The sequence below is a fragment of the Pempheris klunzingeri genome, chromosome 24 (genome assembly GCF_042242105.1).
Source record: "Pempheris klunzingeri isolate RE-2024b chromosome 24, fPemKlu1.hap1, whole genome shotgun sequence".
In the NCBI taxonomy this organism is placed as follows: domain Eukaryota; kingdom Metazoa; phylum Chordata; class Actinopteri; order Acropomatiformes; family Pempheridae; genus Pempheris; species Pempheris klunzingeri.
The window spans coordinates 1703023-1719161 of record NC_092035.1 but is presented as its reverse complement, the minus strand read 5'-3'; the positions used below and the strand labels follow the sequence as shown (position 1 = coordinate 1719161).

Sequence of the window (16139 nt, the reverse complement as noted above, 5' to 3'; positions counted from 1 at the left end):
TTTCTCGCTTCTAACAAAAGACAACCTCACGGAATATCGTGAACCCAACACAACGTCTTTAAATACAAATAACAGTGCCCTGCGCACTAAAAGTGAGACGACACAAACGTTTCCCAAGTCGTAGGTGATTTCCCACCGTGAAGTTCATGACGGACGTACAGTTACTGAGCACATGACAAAATGATGAATCCATATAGTATGCAAATAGACTTATTACTTACATAAATATTGCATTGGTCTGTCATTACGCTGAGTGAGACTAAACTATCTGCAAGGGGGAAGAGGAGAGTTAGACCAAATTGTCCGGACGTTATTATCATCTTGGACCAAACAGACGTATTTACACAGTGTGGCGAACACATAAAAACACAGTGAACACTTATTTGTTATGTATTTACCTCTAAACAGCAAAAACACATCTCTGAAATATGCACTGATGGCCATCACAGGTGGATTAAACACTGTTAAGAGCTAAGGCTAATCAACATTATCATCATGTAAAGCATGTTTTTATACACCAGACACTTTCACACTGTTGTATTTTTTCCTCAGTGACACTTAAGTTTTCTTTTTTTTTTTTGTTTTCTTTTCGCTCTACATACATAAACACTGTATTGACACCAAAAATCTACAGCAAAGTTACACTTGACAAAGGAAAACCCTGGTTGAGAGATTAGGCTAGCACTATTTGTTATTACGGTAGTATTTACAGACTCCAGGCCGCTGCTCTGCCAAGAACAGCAATAAACAGGACTTTGCTTTTTGCTGCTGTTGTTGAAAAACCACAAACCTGCAATCTTTAATATTTGATTTCGTCTTTAGTTGAAAGTTTACACGCTGAGTGGAGTTTAGGGCCCGCGGGGCCCGCTGAAAGGTTATTGGGTCATTTTCCTGAAATACTCCCTGTTTGCAGATGCATGGTTTAGGTTCAACAGCAGTGTTTCGCTAAATTACAAAGTGAAATGAACCACTTAGCTCGGCGTCCGGCATGCCAGCCCAGCCAAGACGAACGACAGACGTCCCCCGCTGTTATTCCGCAACAGCTCCTATACATCCTCTTCTTATATTACCTCCCATAAATATACACAAGACAAGAGCGAGGAAGGAAGGATTGATCCCACCTGTCCCGTTTTCCCACTTTAAGTGAACGACAAAAAAACTAACCTGCTACAGGGGCTGAGTCCTAACTCAATCTCCCTACAGTACTTTTACACGTTATCTTTTTTAGTTACAGTACAAATACAGACACCTAAGTCATATCTGGGAGAGTGACGGAGGCTCAGAAGACCTGGATGCTGCTGAATCTTTGGCTTTAAGTTTTAAGATCGTCTCATTAGAGCCAATTCTAGTTTCAAGTCATGAAAATGGGCTGTGGATTTTTGGATAGCAGCTGTTGCAGACAATTACGTTTCCAGACAGAAATCTCAAAATTAGGTAGCACCTCGTATGTTTACCATTATTATCTGTCGAATTAATAAATATCTAAATAAATATTGACATATGCTTGTTTGTATATCATCACAAGTCTCAATAATTAACTATTATTAAGAGGGTAACTGTTTAACTGTTTGTAATGGAAATGTTTGTCAAAAAATCAACTTGATTTTGACTTCATGACGTTAAGAGATGATCAAAATTTGTCCACTTCATGTTGCCAATGGCACAAATGTCTGTACCAATAATATTTCACTCTAAACCAAACATGTCAACCTGATGTGGCGCTACAGGAAAAAGCAGAGGGTCACCAAAGTAAGGCTGCGTCAGTACCAAACTGCACCAAACTGCACCAAACATCTATTTAGCTAAGATCTTTCACACATTTCATTATAAACTCTGAGGATCACCATCTTTAGGATTCATCCTCTGATGTTCGTACCAAAGTTTCATGCCAATCCAGCCGATATTTATCAAGATGTTTTAGTCTGTTTTGAAGTAAGACTTAACATTTTTGAATACTGGATCTGCAGCTTCAGGTTTAGGGGACAAATCGGTGAAGGCCTTAGAACATTGGCTCTATGGTGGTCGTATAAAGCCTTACCATGACGTTGAACATTTCTGCTTCTGTCTCATCCCTGAATCTACGTTTGAGTCAAGACTCAGCCCCGGCATCACAGCCTGCAACCTGGCTGTCCAAAGAAAGCAACAAAAACACCACCTAGTCAGAGGTAAAGAGTATACAAACGTCTGCAACAGATCACTCTTAAATTACATGTACATCTAATGTGTACAATTAATCAACAGACAAAGACCTGCAGAGCACTGAGGGGCTTCTCGACGTGCTCTCTAGGTGCTTTGGCAAATACCTTTTAAACAAAAAACCAAAAAGACAAAATCAAAGAAAAATAAATGCTATTCATGAGGCAACATTGGTTGTTAAGGCTCTACTGTGGCTGTGCTTGCTTAGTATCTATTGATGGGTAATAACTGCATACTGTCAAGTGTGAGTAGAATGAATTGAGGGTGGGTATGAAGGGGGCTGGGGGGTCGTGGTGGGGAGGGGGGGGCAGCGGGAGGCACTATGTGGAGTCTTCCGGCTCTGACTTGATGGTCTTCTTGTCTGTGTTGCTGGACGCTCGCTGCGACGTCCCGTTTTCTAAAGATAAAGATAAAGATAAAAGGCGACATCATCAGCAAAGAAGTTTATAAACGCAGAATACACCTTGTAGAAACTCACAAAATATTAACTGCAGTAAATTCTTAGATTTTATTCGTCTTAATTGTTTCCCAGCAAGGCACTTAACTTTCTCTCTCTTGTAAAATACGTCCAGCTAGATGTCTAATATCACAAACCTGTTGCTGGTGTTTTGGTCTCGTCTGTGTTGTTGTTGTTGTTGTTGTTGTTGTTGTTGTTGTTGTTGTGGTTGTGATGGCGCTTCAGTTCATTGGCTAGCTGCTTACCCAACGGGAGGTCGCCCTCCTGCATGTTCTGACTAACCACCCTCAAGTTAATTGGTCGCTCATCTGCAGGACAGAAATAGACAGAAAATCAAACCGAATTATTCACATTTTGCTGTGAACTTCATAACTCGCCGCTGGTTCGGCTCTTCTCATTGTTATCGTGGGATAAATACATATTTAATCAAACTGCGCTGATGGTAAATCAGAATTAGACTGGGGTGAATCCCTGTTGGATGGAAGCAAACATCAGCCCAGATGTTGGCTTTGTTTTACGTGTTCAGTTCTCCCAGTGGCAACAAAGCCTGTGTTTGTGTGAGTTAAGCTGCTGATCCCTTGTGTTTCCCTTTTATTCCCTTTGAGAACGAGAACGTCAGAAAGAAAAAGACAGAGAGAGAGAGAGAGAAAGAGAGAGGGGGGGAGGTTTTACTGTATTTTCTGCTATACCACACGGCTCTCTGCTTAATATCAACATACAGAGGATCTTTATTTACAGATTAGTGCACACACATGCGCATAAGTATCACAGATTGGAGGACTTGATGTTTATATGGAGACATGAGAAACCTTGTTATTTATTGTGGCTTTTCACCGATAATGTCAAAAAAGGAGCAACAGTGTATTTAGATCATTATATTTTTGTAATCACAAACCAAAGTTTCTCAAAACTAGTTTTCATTTATCAATCAATGCTCTCGATTCAGCGTTTTGTCTGTCAAATGTCAGAAAATAGAGGAAAAATGACCGTTATAACATCCCACAGCTCAAGTTGATGTCTTTAAATTGCTTGATTTATCTTAGTATCAGTCTAAACCCCAAACAGATTATGTTTACTATCATATATAACAAAATAAACATATAAAAGCTCACATTTTTGAAGCTGGAATCAGTGTATGTCAAAATAGTTGTCAATTAATTTACTAAGTTCTCTTTTTTGGTGATTTTATTTTAGTCGAGAGCATAAAAATAAGGAGACAAAGGGGCCAAATGCAAGAAAATGGTTGCTGATAGAGACATTTCTACGGGAAAAGACAGAATAAAACCTAAAACTGTGGTCTAGGAGAGATGTTGAGACAGGCAGAGGACAAAAAGGAGAAGAAAAAAAAAAAGAAATGACAAATGACAGAGAGGAAGAAGAAAAAGAAAAGGAGGAAGGAAAGCAGAGAAGAAGAGGGGGAGGAGAGAGAGAGGTAGACAGAAAGAAAGAGAGAGAGAGAGAGACGCCCCCCTCCAGGCAACTGGCTGGAGGTAAACAGGCGTGGGCGTGATAATTACAGGTGCATTGTGGGATTTGTGGGAACAGCGATATAATGAGCTGTCGAGAGTGGGTGAGGGAGGAAAGGGATGAAAATGAGATGAGGCCTGGAGGAGAAGTAAGATCCTGAATAATGATGCATCTCTTTTTTTTTTTCTTCCTCTGTGTTTGAGAAGTCAGAGCTGAGGAAAAAACTGAGATTAAAAAAAGTGACAGCTGCCACGACTGGGTGTGGAATCAGCACCTATAGGTGTTGTTTCTATCCACACAGCCACGTACGCATCCTGTGGCATTTATTTATGACAGCAAATAAATAAATCCTCCCTTCAAATCCGCCTGCCGCGCTCCAAAAAAGATCAAGTCTTATTAGACTCCGATTCAGTCTGTTCAGCCAACAATGGGCAACAGTTTCGCTGAGGACGGCGCCCACAGCTGGATGTTTTCTCCTGATTGGACATTAGAGGCAGCAGCGAGCCAATTTGGCCAACAAGCTCACCAGCATTGGGCCAAAAAAAGGCTCAAATGAAACCTGGACAAGCCAAATAACCATGAGATTTATGCTGCATTGGAAGCATTTCTTAGGATGTCTGTGTTGCAGAGTTACATCACTTGTGAAAACAGATTGAGAAGCAACCAATATGGCATTTTTTTAACATATTCTACAAAAATGTGCTTCAGTTTTTCAAGTAAAAAGGCCTCAAGGAGGAGTTTGTTAAACGTTTCTCAGGTGAACTGCACATTTGATCCTAAAAGGAGCCGGATGGACGTCATCCCACCACGCTGCGTATCACAAGTGTTAAAAATACAAACTGTCGGGACGGATTTTCTATTAATTGGAAAGAAAAGGCGTCCTTTGATACCCATCCATGCCCATAATGCATTGCATGAAGGTGGACAGAATGCATCATCACACACATATGTGCTATAGTACACCACTAACTAGGCTACTGTGTTAAATAGATTTGGTTTAAATGAAAATATCCCTTTAAATTGCTTGTTTAGTCAAATAATATTGAAATTCTCGGAGTCTGTTTGGTGTATTTGCTTGTGAAGTGTGAACTGTTGAACTTGGAGAAGCTGCGGTGCAAAAACAAAGAAGCAGACTGTATTTTTAACGTCCCCTCGCCACCGTCTCTACCTTGGTTGTCTCTGCTGGCGTCGGCGGCGGCTCCGTTGGTGTTCTGGGCGTCGTTGAGGTACTTTAAGGCGGCGGGGGGGATCCTCCAGTCCAGAGCCTGCAGTCGCTCCTGGACGGCGGCGTCCTGCAGGATCTCCATCTGCCGGGCCAGCAGACGCTCCAGCTGCATCTGGTGGACACAAACAATTCATAGTGAAGAGGACTGTGGTTTTGTGAGAGGAAGAGGACGACGGCTGCTGATTAAGAGATGGATGAAGAACGTCCACCAACATATTCAAGTCTCACTTCGTTCATTTTGAATTTACTGGAGTGAAAATCCAAACGTGTAAATAGAAAATCGAGGAAACTAGTGAACAGGAAGTAAAACAACACTTTCTAGAAATAAAAACCCTGGCTGAATTTTTGAGGACATTTAAAGGTGCAGTCTGTAGGATTTAGTGGCATCTAGTGATGAGTTTGCAGACTAAAAGCGCTCGCTTCGCTTCCTCTCGTGCTAAATAAAAAGTCGGATCCTCTGTTTGGGTTCTCAGATTCCCCAAAACACAAAATGGTCTTCCTCTTCTTTCTTCTTGTTCATCGGTGGATTTGTGCCACAATTTTCAAGCTGCCACTGCCAAAGGCGACTGTAGAAAGATGGACAGATGATGATGTCTGCTTTATTTACATATATGAATATCAATAAAACTGATTTAACTTGACTGTGTTAAGATTTGTTGTTCTTGTTCTGCTGTATGTTTATTAGTTCAATGAGAGAAACTAAATTCCTCGCCTGTCTTCACATGTTTGGCCGATAAAGTCGAAGCCGTGACAGCAGACAAATACCAACACCAACTTACTAAAACGGGGATGATTCACACACATCTGGTCAGACATACGGTCAGTTCTCCTCCTGATGGCGTCAAAGAACGGACAGAAAAGTAATTTTGGAGAACGTCATGATGTCGCAGCGAGTTTTGAGTGTGTGAATTCTTGAATTACGGCCAAATTGAAGATATTTAAGAAAATTCAGTTCTCTCTAAAAAAAAAATGAATATGTTAAGGACAGACTTCTGAGACATCCATCACTCTTCCTCTTTCTTTTTTTAAATCTTGTATTTTTTCTTTTTAGCTAATTCATTCTAACGCTGGTCGGTATATGTGGTATGTTTGTGTACATGCGTGTGGACGCTTGCATGAGCTGTGTGACATTAAAAAGCAGCCTCTCAACGTGTTTCTGGCGTGTTCTGCTCATGAGGACGAACGGGAAACCTGAAAACACGATGAGAAAATGAAAGCACGGAAAACACACACACCGTCAGGAATATCATATTCCATTTCTGCTCCCTAAATCCTCCAGAGTGCACCTTTAAAAGCAAACAGTAATTATTCGATATGTAAAATCTGTCTGAATCATCGCCCTCAGACAAAGACAGTAATGAAGCAGTAAACAGACAGTCCTGCACTCCTGAAGCTAAATAAAAGCCGTCACCACGAAGCTGGAAGAACACACGGTGCTTTGCTGCACCCGACAGTACGTCAACGTAACGGCTGCTTCCTGGTGGACACATTCCCTGCAGGTACAAAAGAAAGCGTGCACGATCGCTTACATGCAGCCCGGAGCGGCATAATTCCAGTTTAAAGGCCGTCATTGAGCATTAACATGGAGGACGAATGAACTGTTGACAGTTGACACCTCAGTTTCATAGAAATGTGCAGGAATTAAACAGCAGTGATATCTGCTTATTGTCAGTCTGCACGTCACTGTCACTTCACATTACGACGGGACGGGCTTCACGTCCTCACACAGTCTGATATGAGCAGCGGTTGGTGCGGCCCGCGGTGAGAACGCAGCCATGAAATCTCTTCTTCTTCTCAATGCCATTTCTGCAAAATCACATCAGGATGACAAGTGTAGCTGCGGCCGCACAAACACTCGCACCGATAAAGCGGCGAATGTAAATGAGAGCAGACACATGTTCACACTTGAAGCTTGTGTTTTCCACAAACACGCGTGCTTCACGTGGACGACGTTTCCTGAGTGATGACTGATCATGAAGCTCTCCTCCTACACTCCAGCTCTAATTAGGAACAAGCAGAGGCACTGGAAACCAATAAAGAACATTACTGGGATCAAACTGGATCCTGCTGCCACAAACATCTGTATCTGTCGGCGGGAATCTGTTTAAACACCACAGCTGAGCCGCAGTTGTTTGAGACACAAGAGAGACGCCGCGTTTCCATATTTCCTCGTTTTAATACACATTAAAGTGTCGGCATCAGTCTTGAATATCGCAGCTTGACAGAGGCTGTGAGGTGCATTTGAAAGCTCTGGAAAAAGCTTGTAAGTGGCTCTTGAGCACATGTTTTGCATATATTTTCAGTTATCTTAAAAAAAACGCACTAAATTTCAATGGAGTTTGGTGGAAATAACACGAGATGCTCCACAAACGTCTGGAGCATCTCTCCACTGTGGCGCTTTAAAGGACAACAGGACAATATTCTGTCGTGTCGTGGGTTCGATCCTCCACGTCGGCCTACCTGCAGGTTTCGTCCGACGGTTTCTTCTCCTTTCGACTTGGCGCAGGCCAGCTGCTCCCTCAGCATCTCCTGCCTCATGTGGATGGCCTGCAGCGCCTCCTGGATGTCGAAAAAGTTCTCCTAAAGGTGTCGAAAAGACAAAGAGACACAGCAGAGTGTCAGATTATAGATCAGACTTTAGGGACACTGTTTCTGGACATTTAGGGGCGTTAAATGACCTGAGGAGGAATTTATAATTACAATTAAACACAAATTACACTTGAAATTTACCAGCCATCCTCTCACATATGTTTTGGTTCTGTCCAAAACTAGATAATTTCTGGCAATTAATATTTAAAACCTTTTCAGATGCTTTGGGAGCGCCTATAACACCTTCTAGCTCCACAAGATATCAGCATCAGTCACCAGGCACAAAATATGATCGTCTCTTTTAGCTGGACGACTCATCCTGCTCAGATGGAAGGAAAAACTCCCTCCAACCTTTAAAATATGGATCAAAGACCTTACGTATCATGTGACGCTGGAGGAAATTCGCTGCACTACAAAAAGGGTGTGCTTTTTTAACTCATTTAGAAAAAATGGACGCTACTGATATTATAGTTTAGAGAAACTGACCCCAGATCAGTGTCCATATATTTATTATTTGTAGTTTTAATATTCTTTCCTTGTTTTACTTCCCCTCTTTTTTTTCCCCTTTGCAAGTGTTTCAAGTTTATTCATATGTATATATAACTAACTTTGTGGAATCTATTCTGACTGAAAATACACTGTATTTTGTGTATTTTCAAAATAAAAAGACAGAACAAAAACAAAAATTCCACTTGAAATTTCCCAGTTTTCCCTGATAAGTCAGTATTCTGGAATAGTGAGATGAAGATAAAGAGGTTTTATTATTATTATTTGATAAATTATTGTAGTAGTTATAATTATGTTGTGTTATAAATGGTCTTATTTTAATCTATTATTACTTTAATGTTATGCTCAATAACACAATAGAAATAATCTTAAATATCTTTACTGTGTATCTGTTCCAAAAGTTCTGTATTTAAAGTTATATATAATCACTGCTATTATTTTATTCAGCGTTAATATCTCCTTTGATAATAACTGACAAAGCAAACTGGAATTTTTGGGAGTTTTTCAGCTTCTTGCAGAACAAACGTCCTGAAAGTGAATTTGGCAGGAATTCCCCTCTTCAAGGATTTCACGAACAGGTGTCGGCTCATCTGCAGCTCTCCGGCGAGAGTTCGCAGCCACCACATGTTTTCGATCATCGGTTCACAAACTGAGAGAGGAGCCGTTCAGAGCTCGAAGAAAAGCCCCAGCCAAGAGCGTCGCTTTGTGCTCAGCGCTGCTGCTGCTGCTGCGTCCTGAGCTCCATCTGTCCTCCCATTTTAAACGCTCAAACTTCAGCTCCAGGTCACACGACGCTCTTTGAAACAAACGGACGACTGCAGGAGAACAAGAGTAGAGAGAATCTCTCCCGTTTGTTGTGTTAAGAGCTCGTCGTCTGGGAGCGCTATCACACAGGAAGTGATGCATTTTGGTTTCTTTGGAGAAAAGAAGAGGAAGAAGAAGAACTGGGCAGGCTGGTTTATCAGTTAGAGCTGTGCTGATGTGCACGTTAGAGCGTTACTTTGAACTCTTTATGTTACAGTCAGTTCTTCCAGGACAGTGTTGTTGCTGCCTGCATGTTTAGTGTTTGTTTGTTTTGTCTTTTGTCGGTTTTATCCTCATGTCATTCGTCCGTATTTGAACTTTCTCCTGTTGCCATCTTGACCAGAACTCTTTGTGGTTGCATAAATAAAACAATAAAGCAAGTAGATAGAGCTGGTTGCTCATGTGTGAAACTTTCAGATTACTTGGAGAAGGAGAGTCATTTTAAATGTTCTTTAGTATTTGGTTGTGTTTTCTTCCCCTCTGTGTGTACGTGTTACCGGATGATGTGTGTTTCATAGTGCTGGTTTCAGCCACTATGACTAAAACTACAGGAACTAGTAGCAACTACTACTTTCACAAAAAAATGATTGTTTGGCAGCTTGATTTAAGAGAAAATCAGGTAAAGATCCCGTCTGGAGATGCTCTCAGACATATAAAAACCAGTTTGGAGTTAATTAAAATGACTTCCTCTCCCTCGCTGAAACACTAGTTGGCACATAACACTTGTATTAGTTACACACTCGACCACAGATCAGCACAGATCCGCCACCGTACCTCTGTTTTAATCCTTTTTGGGGACGGCTCGTCTCGGTCGCCGCAGCGAGACCTGCAGAGACACATCAAGAAACCTTTTACCTCCATTTTCTATTCAAAAGTGACTCTAAAGGGTTCATTCTCACTGAAGATATTAGAGAGATAATTAGAGTTAACAGCAGCTCATCTTCATTCATGAGGAGCTCGTGTGCATTTAGTCTTTGATTTAAATCTCACACAAGCAGGCAGACTCAGTTTCAGCTCTTACTTGCTGGTGCGGTAGGTGTATTTGTAGGTGACCTCTCTGGAAATCTGGCGGGCGAGTCCGAACAGCTCGTCTCGGCGTGTCAGCAGCACCATGTCCCTCATGCAGAGCTGAGCCGCCGCCTCGTTCACCGTCAGCTGGACATCAAACACACACAGTGAGTCACTTTAGTTTGGGACAAACACAGAAATGTACACCTGAAGGATCCCTGAGGACAAATTCATTCATCAAGCGGCGAAGGGAACCTCGTGCAGCGTCAGGTGTTTGCCGTCCCTCCTCTTGGAGTCAAAGCGTCCGTAGATGGCGCTGTATTTACGAATCTCCTCTTCCCTGCGCGGGTCGTCGTCGCTCATTTCAAAGATGTGTCCGATCATCTTAGCCAGTTTCTTGTTGTTCTTCAGCTGCTCTTTGACCTCGGCTAAGTCTGTCTTAGGAAGTCCTGGTGCCATCCTGTCCACGCACTCGAGGACCGACTGGACGGCGGCAGCGTCCAAAGCCTCCAGCGCGTCTCTCGGCGAGGACGGGGAGCCGAGGTCCGACGGCGACAGGCTGTGCTCGCTGTCGTTGCTGTGGCCCGACCAGAACCGAGCCTCGCTGCTGCCCTGCAGGGGCGACCCGGCGGACACTTTGTCCCGCGCCACCTCCAGCTTCCCCGGGTCGGAGCAGGCGGCGGCGACGGCTTTGGGCATCTTGACGCTGGCGGTGTTGGCTCGGTCCTGCGCGCTGAGCAGCGTGGGCGAGCCCTCGGGCAGCTTGTAGACGGGGATGCTGCAGACGGGCAGCGACGTGAGCGGCTGGTTGAAGATGGCCGGGTTGGTGACCCAGTCCCGCAGCGCCTTCTGCAGGCGGCGCACGTGCAGCGGCTTGCTGGCCATGCCGACGAGGGCCATGATCTCCAGGAACTCCTCCTCCCCGGCCTCGCACAGCTGCTGCACGTCGTCGCCGCCCTGCTGGATGAAGGCCTCGTAGTAGTAGAGCAGGTTCGCCCGCTGCAGGATCCGGTAGAGCTGCAGCTCACCCAGGGTTCTCGGCAACACCGCCGCCATACCTGAGGGAGGACGCACAGCAGGTGAATGAAACCTGGCGTTTACAGAAAATGTGACTCTGCAGAGTTCATTCAAAGGACTCACTTTCCAAATCAAGTTCATCTTTAAATATGAAAGTTGAATATTCTTGGAAATGTTTGGTTTCTGAGTTCAATGAGAGGATCGATACAACTCTCACGTCTGTGTGGTGAATATGAAGCTCGAGCCAGCAGCTAGTTAGCTTAGCTTAGCACAAAGACTGGAAACAGGGGGAAACAGCTAGCCTGGCTGTGTCCAAAGGTAATAAAATCCACCTCTAGTTCCCTCCATTTCCACTCTTTATGCTAAGCTAAGCTAAGCTAACGGATGGCTGGCTTTAGTTCCACATATAACAAACAGACGTGAGACTCTTGGCCACCAATTACAATCATTTCCAAAATGTCAAACTGTTCTTTTAAAGCCACTTAAGAATTTCAGATGCCGAAATGTCAGATCAGTAATCTGCTGCCTGCAGGGCCTGAAATCCTCCTGCTGGGCACCGAGAGGAGAGAAAAACTACATGTGGAGTCCACACAGGACGGACGACGACTCTGAGATGATCATGTTTGACTTTTCTGGGTGTGAAAAATCTGAGCATCTGAGCTTTTTCTGCCTGGATGGTTAATTAGCAGTAAAAAAAACAAGAAATGCAATTGAGAGATTCGACCTTGGAGCGGGTCTGACATAAGAAACACAAATTCCATCGACTGAGATGCAGTTTAAAGCCAGAAATTTGACCTTGAGTTGATATTTTTTTGGCCAAACATCCAAATTCTCTCCTCTTTTTATTGGCTGTTTCACGTTGCTCCTGATTCTGCAGTAAAAAATCACCTCTACAAACTGTCATGGAGACACGTTTCTATGAAAACGTACAAGACTTATATTTGGACTGTGCACATTATCCTTGGCAGGTGTGTGAGTGCAGTTTATCAGGCCTCAGCAGGTGTGTGAAAAGGTTAAATTCTCCACCAAGAATGCCACAAGAGCCATTTTACATTTTTAGCATGAATGGTTCTCATGGGATTTTCAAGATTTCTGCTTTAACCCTGTTTAGTAATCTACGTCTGTTCATGTGTGAAGTAAAGACCCCACACCAGACCACAAAGCTGCCTTTTGGAGGGCTAATTTTGTATTTCTTATACTCATGGGGCATTGATCTTTCTTGCAGTAGTATAATGGTATATTCTGCATGGATGCACACGGTAATAAAACGCTGAAAACGTGGTATTTTTAATCTACTGTCACTATTTCAGTGAGTCGTTAAGACATCACATTTGCAGAGCCCTTTGAATAAACTTTTCCTGGATGTTTGGCTGTTTGCTCCCTCAGATTAGTATTTATCTCCCGTCCCTCACAAAGCAAAGAATCTGTGCCACATACGGGTCACGTGCCACCCTAAATTGGGGGAAAAAACAAAAGTGGAGGTCTGAAAGAGGCTTGTTTTTGGCTCTTCCTATGCGCATGTGAGGCCCTGCGGAGGCCCAGCTAACAGAGGAGTGGCAGTCAGCAGGCCCGGGTTGCTGGGAGGACCACATGCCTCTCTCCACCCCTGCAGGATGTGTAGGTGGTGGGCTCGCCTCGCCCAGAATAGGCCCAGAGAGCCTCGGCTCTCTCTCGGCCAGGCGAGCTTCCACCGAGTCAGGAAAATGAGGAGACGGCGGCTGATATGATTACGCTCATGTGGACCATCGAGTTTTACTTCTACTAGAGCCACACAGACAACCTCTACTTCCACAACTGCTGCTGCTGCAAACAGAGCTTTTGTTCATGCAAAGTTAGTTGAAACCGATTCATCAATGGCAGAATCACTTCATAAAGTTCTCAGTTCTCAGTGTACAGACTGATGCAGAGTTTACTTTAGTTTGCAGCTTCTCTAACTTCTTCTTCTTTCAAGCAGGCACCAGGTTAAAGTTTCTTTCCATAATATCCACCAACGCTCTTTCCAACCGTTTCAGCTTTAATCTCTGCTGTCTGTTCGCCTCGCTCACTTCGAGCTGCCGACCTTTAACCTGCAAACATCTGGGGCCTTGTGAGAAATATAGAAAAGCGATACCACAACAGGACATAAATGAAAAAGAGGAAACACGGCGACTTACTTTAATCATTCTCTTATTATTTCTCCTACAAATTTACTAAAATCAACCAAATCTGCGCTTCAAAAACAGAAAATTAAGACGATAATGGGACGTTTCTGTTTCTGAGAACATTAGAAACTGTCTTTTCTCACACTGCAAGAATAAATGTGGAGCTCAAGGTAATTACAGCACGTCGCCTTGTTCTGACTAAAAAGTATTTTTGGAGATGATTTGAAATGTTAGCACTCATAAGTAGCATCGGATCTAAATTAGAAAGATGAAACTCGAACTCGTCATCGACGTCGTAGGAGACCAGAGGGTGAAAGAAAGTAGTGACGAGGAAGTTCATCATGACAACCAGCTCCAAAGTTCACTGGTTAAAGCAAAAGTTAAACTAGGACTGAAAAAGAAAAGGAGTTGATGAGTTCTGATCAAATGCAGACTCCTAAATCTCCTAAATATCTCCTGTGAGCTGCTGTTATTATTGATCTTCAGCCTGTTGTGCATCATTACAATGTCGCTAAATCATCTTTCCTCCATAATCGTTGTTCATTTGATTGACTGACTTAAAGCACTTGGATTATTTTCTACTTTATCATGATATAAAGTGTCCATTAAACTAATCAGACTAACAGAGGTAGCTGTGCACACCTCCACACACAGAACCGGCCAATCACAGCGCAAACAGGGTGTGATTGTCATGCATTAAATAGTATATCATAGTGTTATCAGACACGTCACACCTGTAAGATCACTTATTACACTGTTCGCTGCCACTGCAGGTAAAACTATGGTTCGATTTTTGGGTATTTTTCACTTTCAAGCAAAAACGCTGAATGAAAGTGAGAATTTGATGCTTTTCTTTGGTTCCTGCTCATATGAAGCAAGCACGGTGGACATATCACCTAATAAAGGAGAACAGAAAGCACATTTTCCTGTATTTTTCCTGCCAAAGCACAGAGAGTAGCTGTTAGCAGCAGCCACAAGCACAACGACGCTAACAGAGGTTGTCGCTTTTGTCACAGAAGGTGTTTTCTGCTCATTTTTCACAATAAAGCGCCAAAGTGTGAACTGAATTACTATATTTAGCTGCAGTGTGACTGCTGTGTGCGCAGCAGGTAAAGTGTCCGTCAGACGAACATCCGTCTGGAGGATAAAATAATCCTGGTGGCTTCAGCTTCAGCTTCAGCTTCTCTCTCTACAAATAGAAACCGGATTCGTTTACTTCACGGAGAAAATAGGTCCAATAATGCTCACTGGGAGTGTGTGAGGCCAAACGCCGTCTGCACAAACACTCTGATATCTAACAGCCATCTTACTCCAGTGTTACCACAGCAGACACAGTGTGTGTGAGTGTGTGAGTGTGTGTGTGAATGGCAGCCTCTAATTGAAGTCCTGCTCCACAAAAGCGAGTTTAGCAAGTTCACCGTTTCACCTGGAGGAGCAAGGAGTGGGCTCTCACACACACACACACACACACACACACATTGGCTACAGATGTGTGGTTTTCCAGGTGAAGTGCCACGCAGCAGCCCGCCCCACAGGGGCGTGAGGAATACTTTAATTTCACTGTGATTCAGGAGGAATTTCCCAGTTTGCCTGTGTAGAATAATCATCACTCTGACTGTGAGGTCATTTCTCTGTGTGAGTGTGTGTGTGTGTGTGTGTGTGTGTGTGTGTGGTGTCCTGAGTCCTTGAACGCATCACATTTATCCCTGTTACTGAGTGAAAATGATTTAAAACAACATAAACGAGCCAAACAGCACAGTAGACAACAACACACATGCTGTAATAGTGTCTTAAAACGAATAATCCAACTAAATATTCCTATGAAAACTTGCCTGTGGAGCTCAATAGTGTGACAAAGACACTTAAACTCTAAACATCTGCTCATAGTTTACATTTAGGAAGCCCAGTAGTGGCCATGATGGTGCTTTAAGGTATTTTCATCTGTGTAATATTCACATTCAGGCTGAGTGTGGAGCTCTGGGGTGAGTTCATGATCTCATTATTATCACTATATTATTCCTTTAAGCTGTTTCCATCTCTGGTAGTGTCCCTCCAGTTTAGCTAACCTGCACTTTCACACACATCCTATGATATTTACAGGCATTTCCTATAAGAGCCGAAGGGTTTGTGCTGCTACCAGCTTGCAGTCTTGTGCAAAATGTGACATATGTGATAAAATAGCAGCAGGTGAGCTGCAGGATCAAATCGGTGTCCTACCTGGTGAGTTTCTGTCCCCCTTTGGTCCGCCCTGGTCCAGTTCTACTTCTTCTTCTTCCTCCTCTCTTCTTCACTGGTTATCAGCACAAAGCCTGGCTGTCAATTTGTGCAAAAAAAAAAAAGAAAACAAAAGAAAAAGAAGAAGAAGAAGAAGAAGAAGAAGAAGAACGCCCGCAAATAAAAGGAGGGATCCCCTGGCACAGCAGGGTGCGTAAAATTAAAAATCAAAAATCAAAATTGAAGAATTATTTCCCTCCAGGGACAAAAAGAAGCCACGGAGCGGCTGCTTGTGTTAGAGACACTCCTCTCCTCTTCCTCTCTCTCTGGAAACTTTTCTTTCTCCTGCCGTTGAGAGAGAAAAGGCGCAGATTATCAGTAAAAAAAAGCCGCTGACCTTCGTGCGTCTTTTGGTGCGTCTTTTTCCTCCAAGTGTGTGTTTGCGTGTGTGTGCGGGTCTGATGAGTGTGTGTGAGTGTGTGTGTGAGTGTGTGTGAGTGTTTGAGTCCTCTCC

At 43.3% G+C, this 16139-nt stretch overlaps 1 protein-coding gene across 1 annotated transcript; it reads right to left on the bottom strand.

The window, feature by feature from the left end:
- Positions 1-2058: 2058 nt before the first annotated feature.
- LOC139223768 (NGFI-A-binding protein 1-like) lies at positions 2059-15694 on the bottom strand. Its single transcript, XM_070855760.1, has 8 exons — positions 15629-15694; positions 10509-11311; positions 10267-10400; positions 10020-10071; positions 7806-7925; positions 5289-5457; positions 2791-2961; positions 2059-2593 (listed from the first exon to the last, which is right to left on the bottom strand). Exons 2-8 carry the CDS (start codon positions 11307-11309, stop codon positions 2517-2519), a joined length of 1524 nt encoding a protein of 507 aa, XP_070711861.1. The 5' UTR covers positions 11310-11311; positions 15629-15694; the 3' UTR covers positions 2059-2516.
- Positions 15695-16139: the final 445 nt, after the last annotated feature.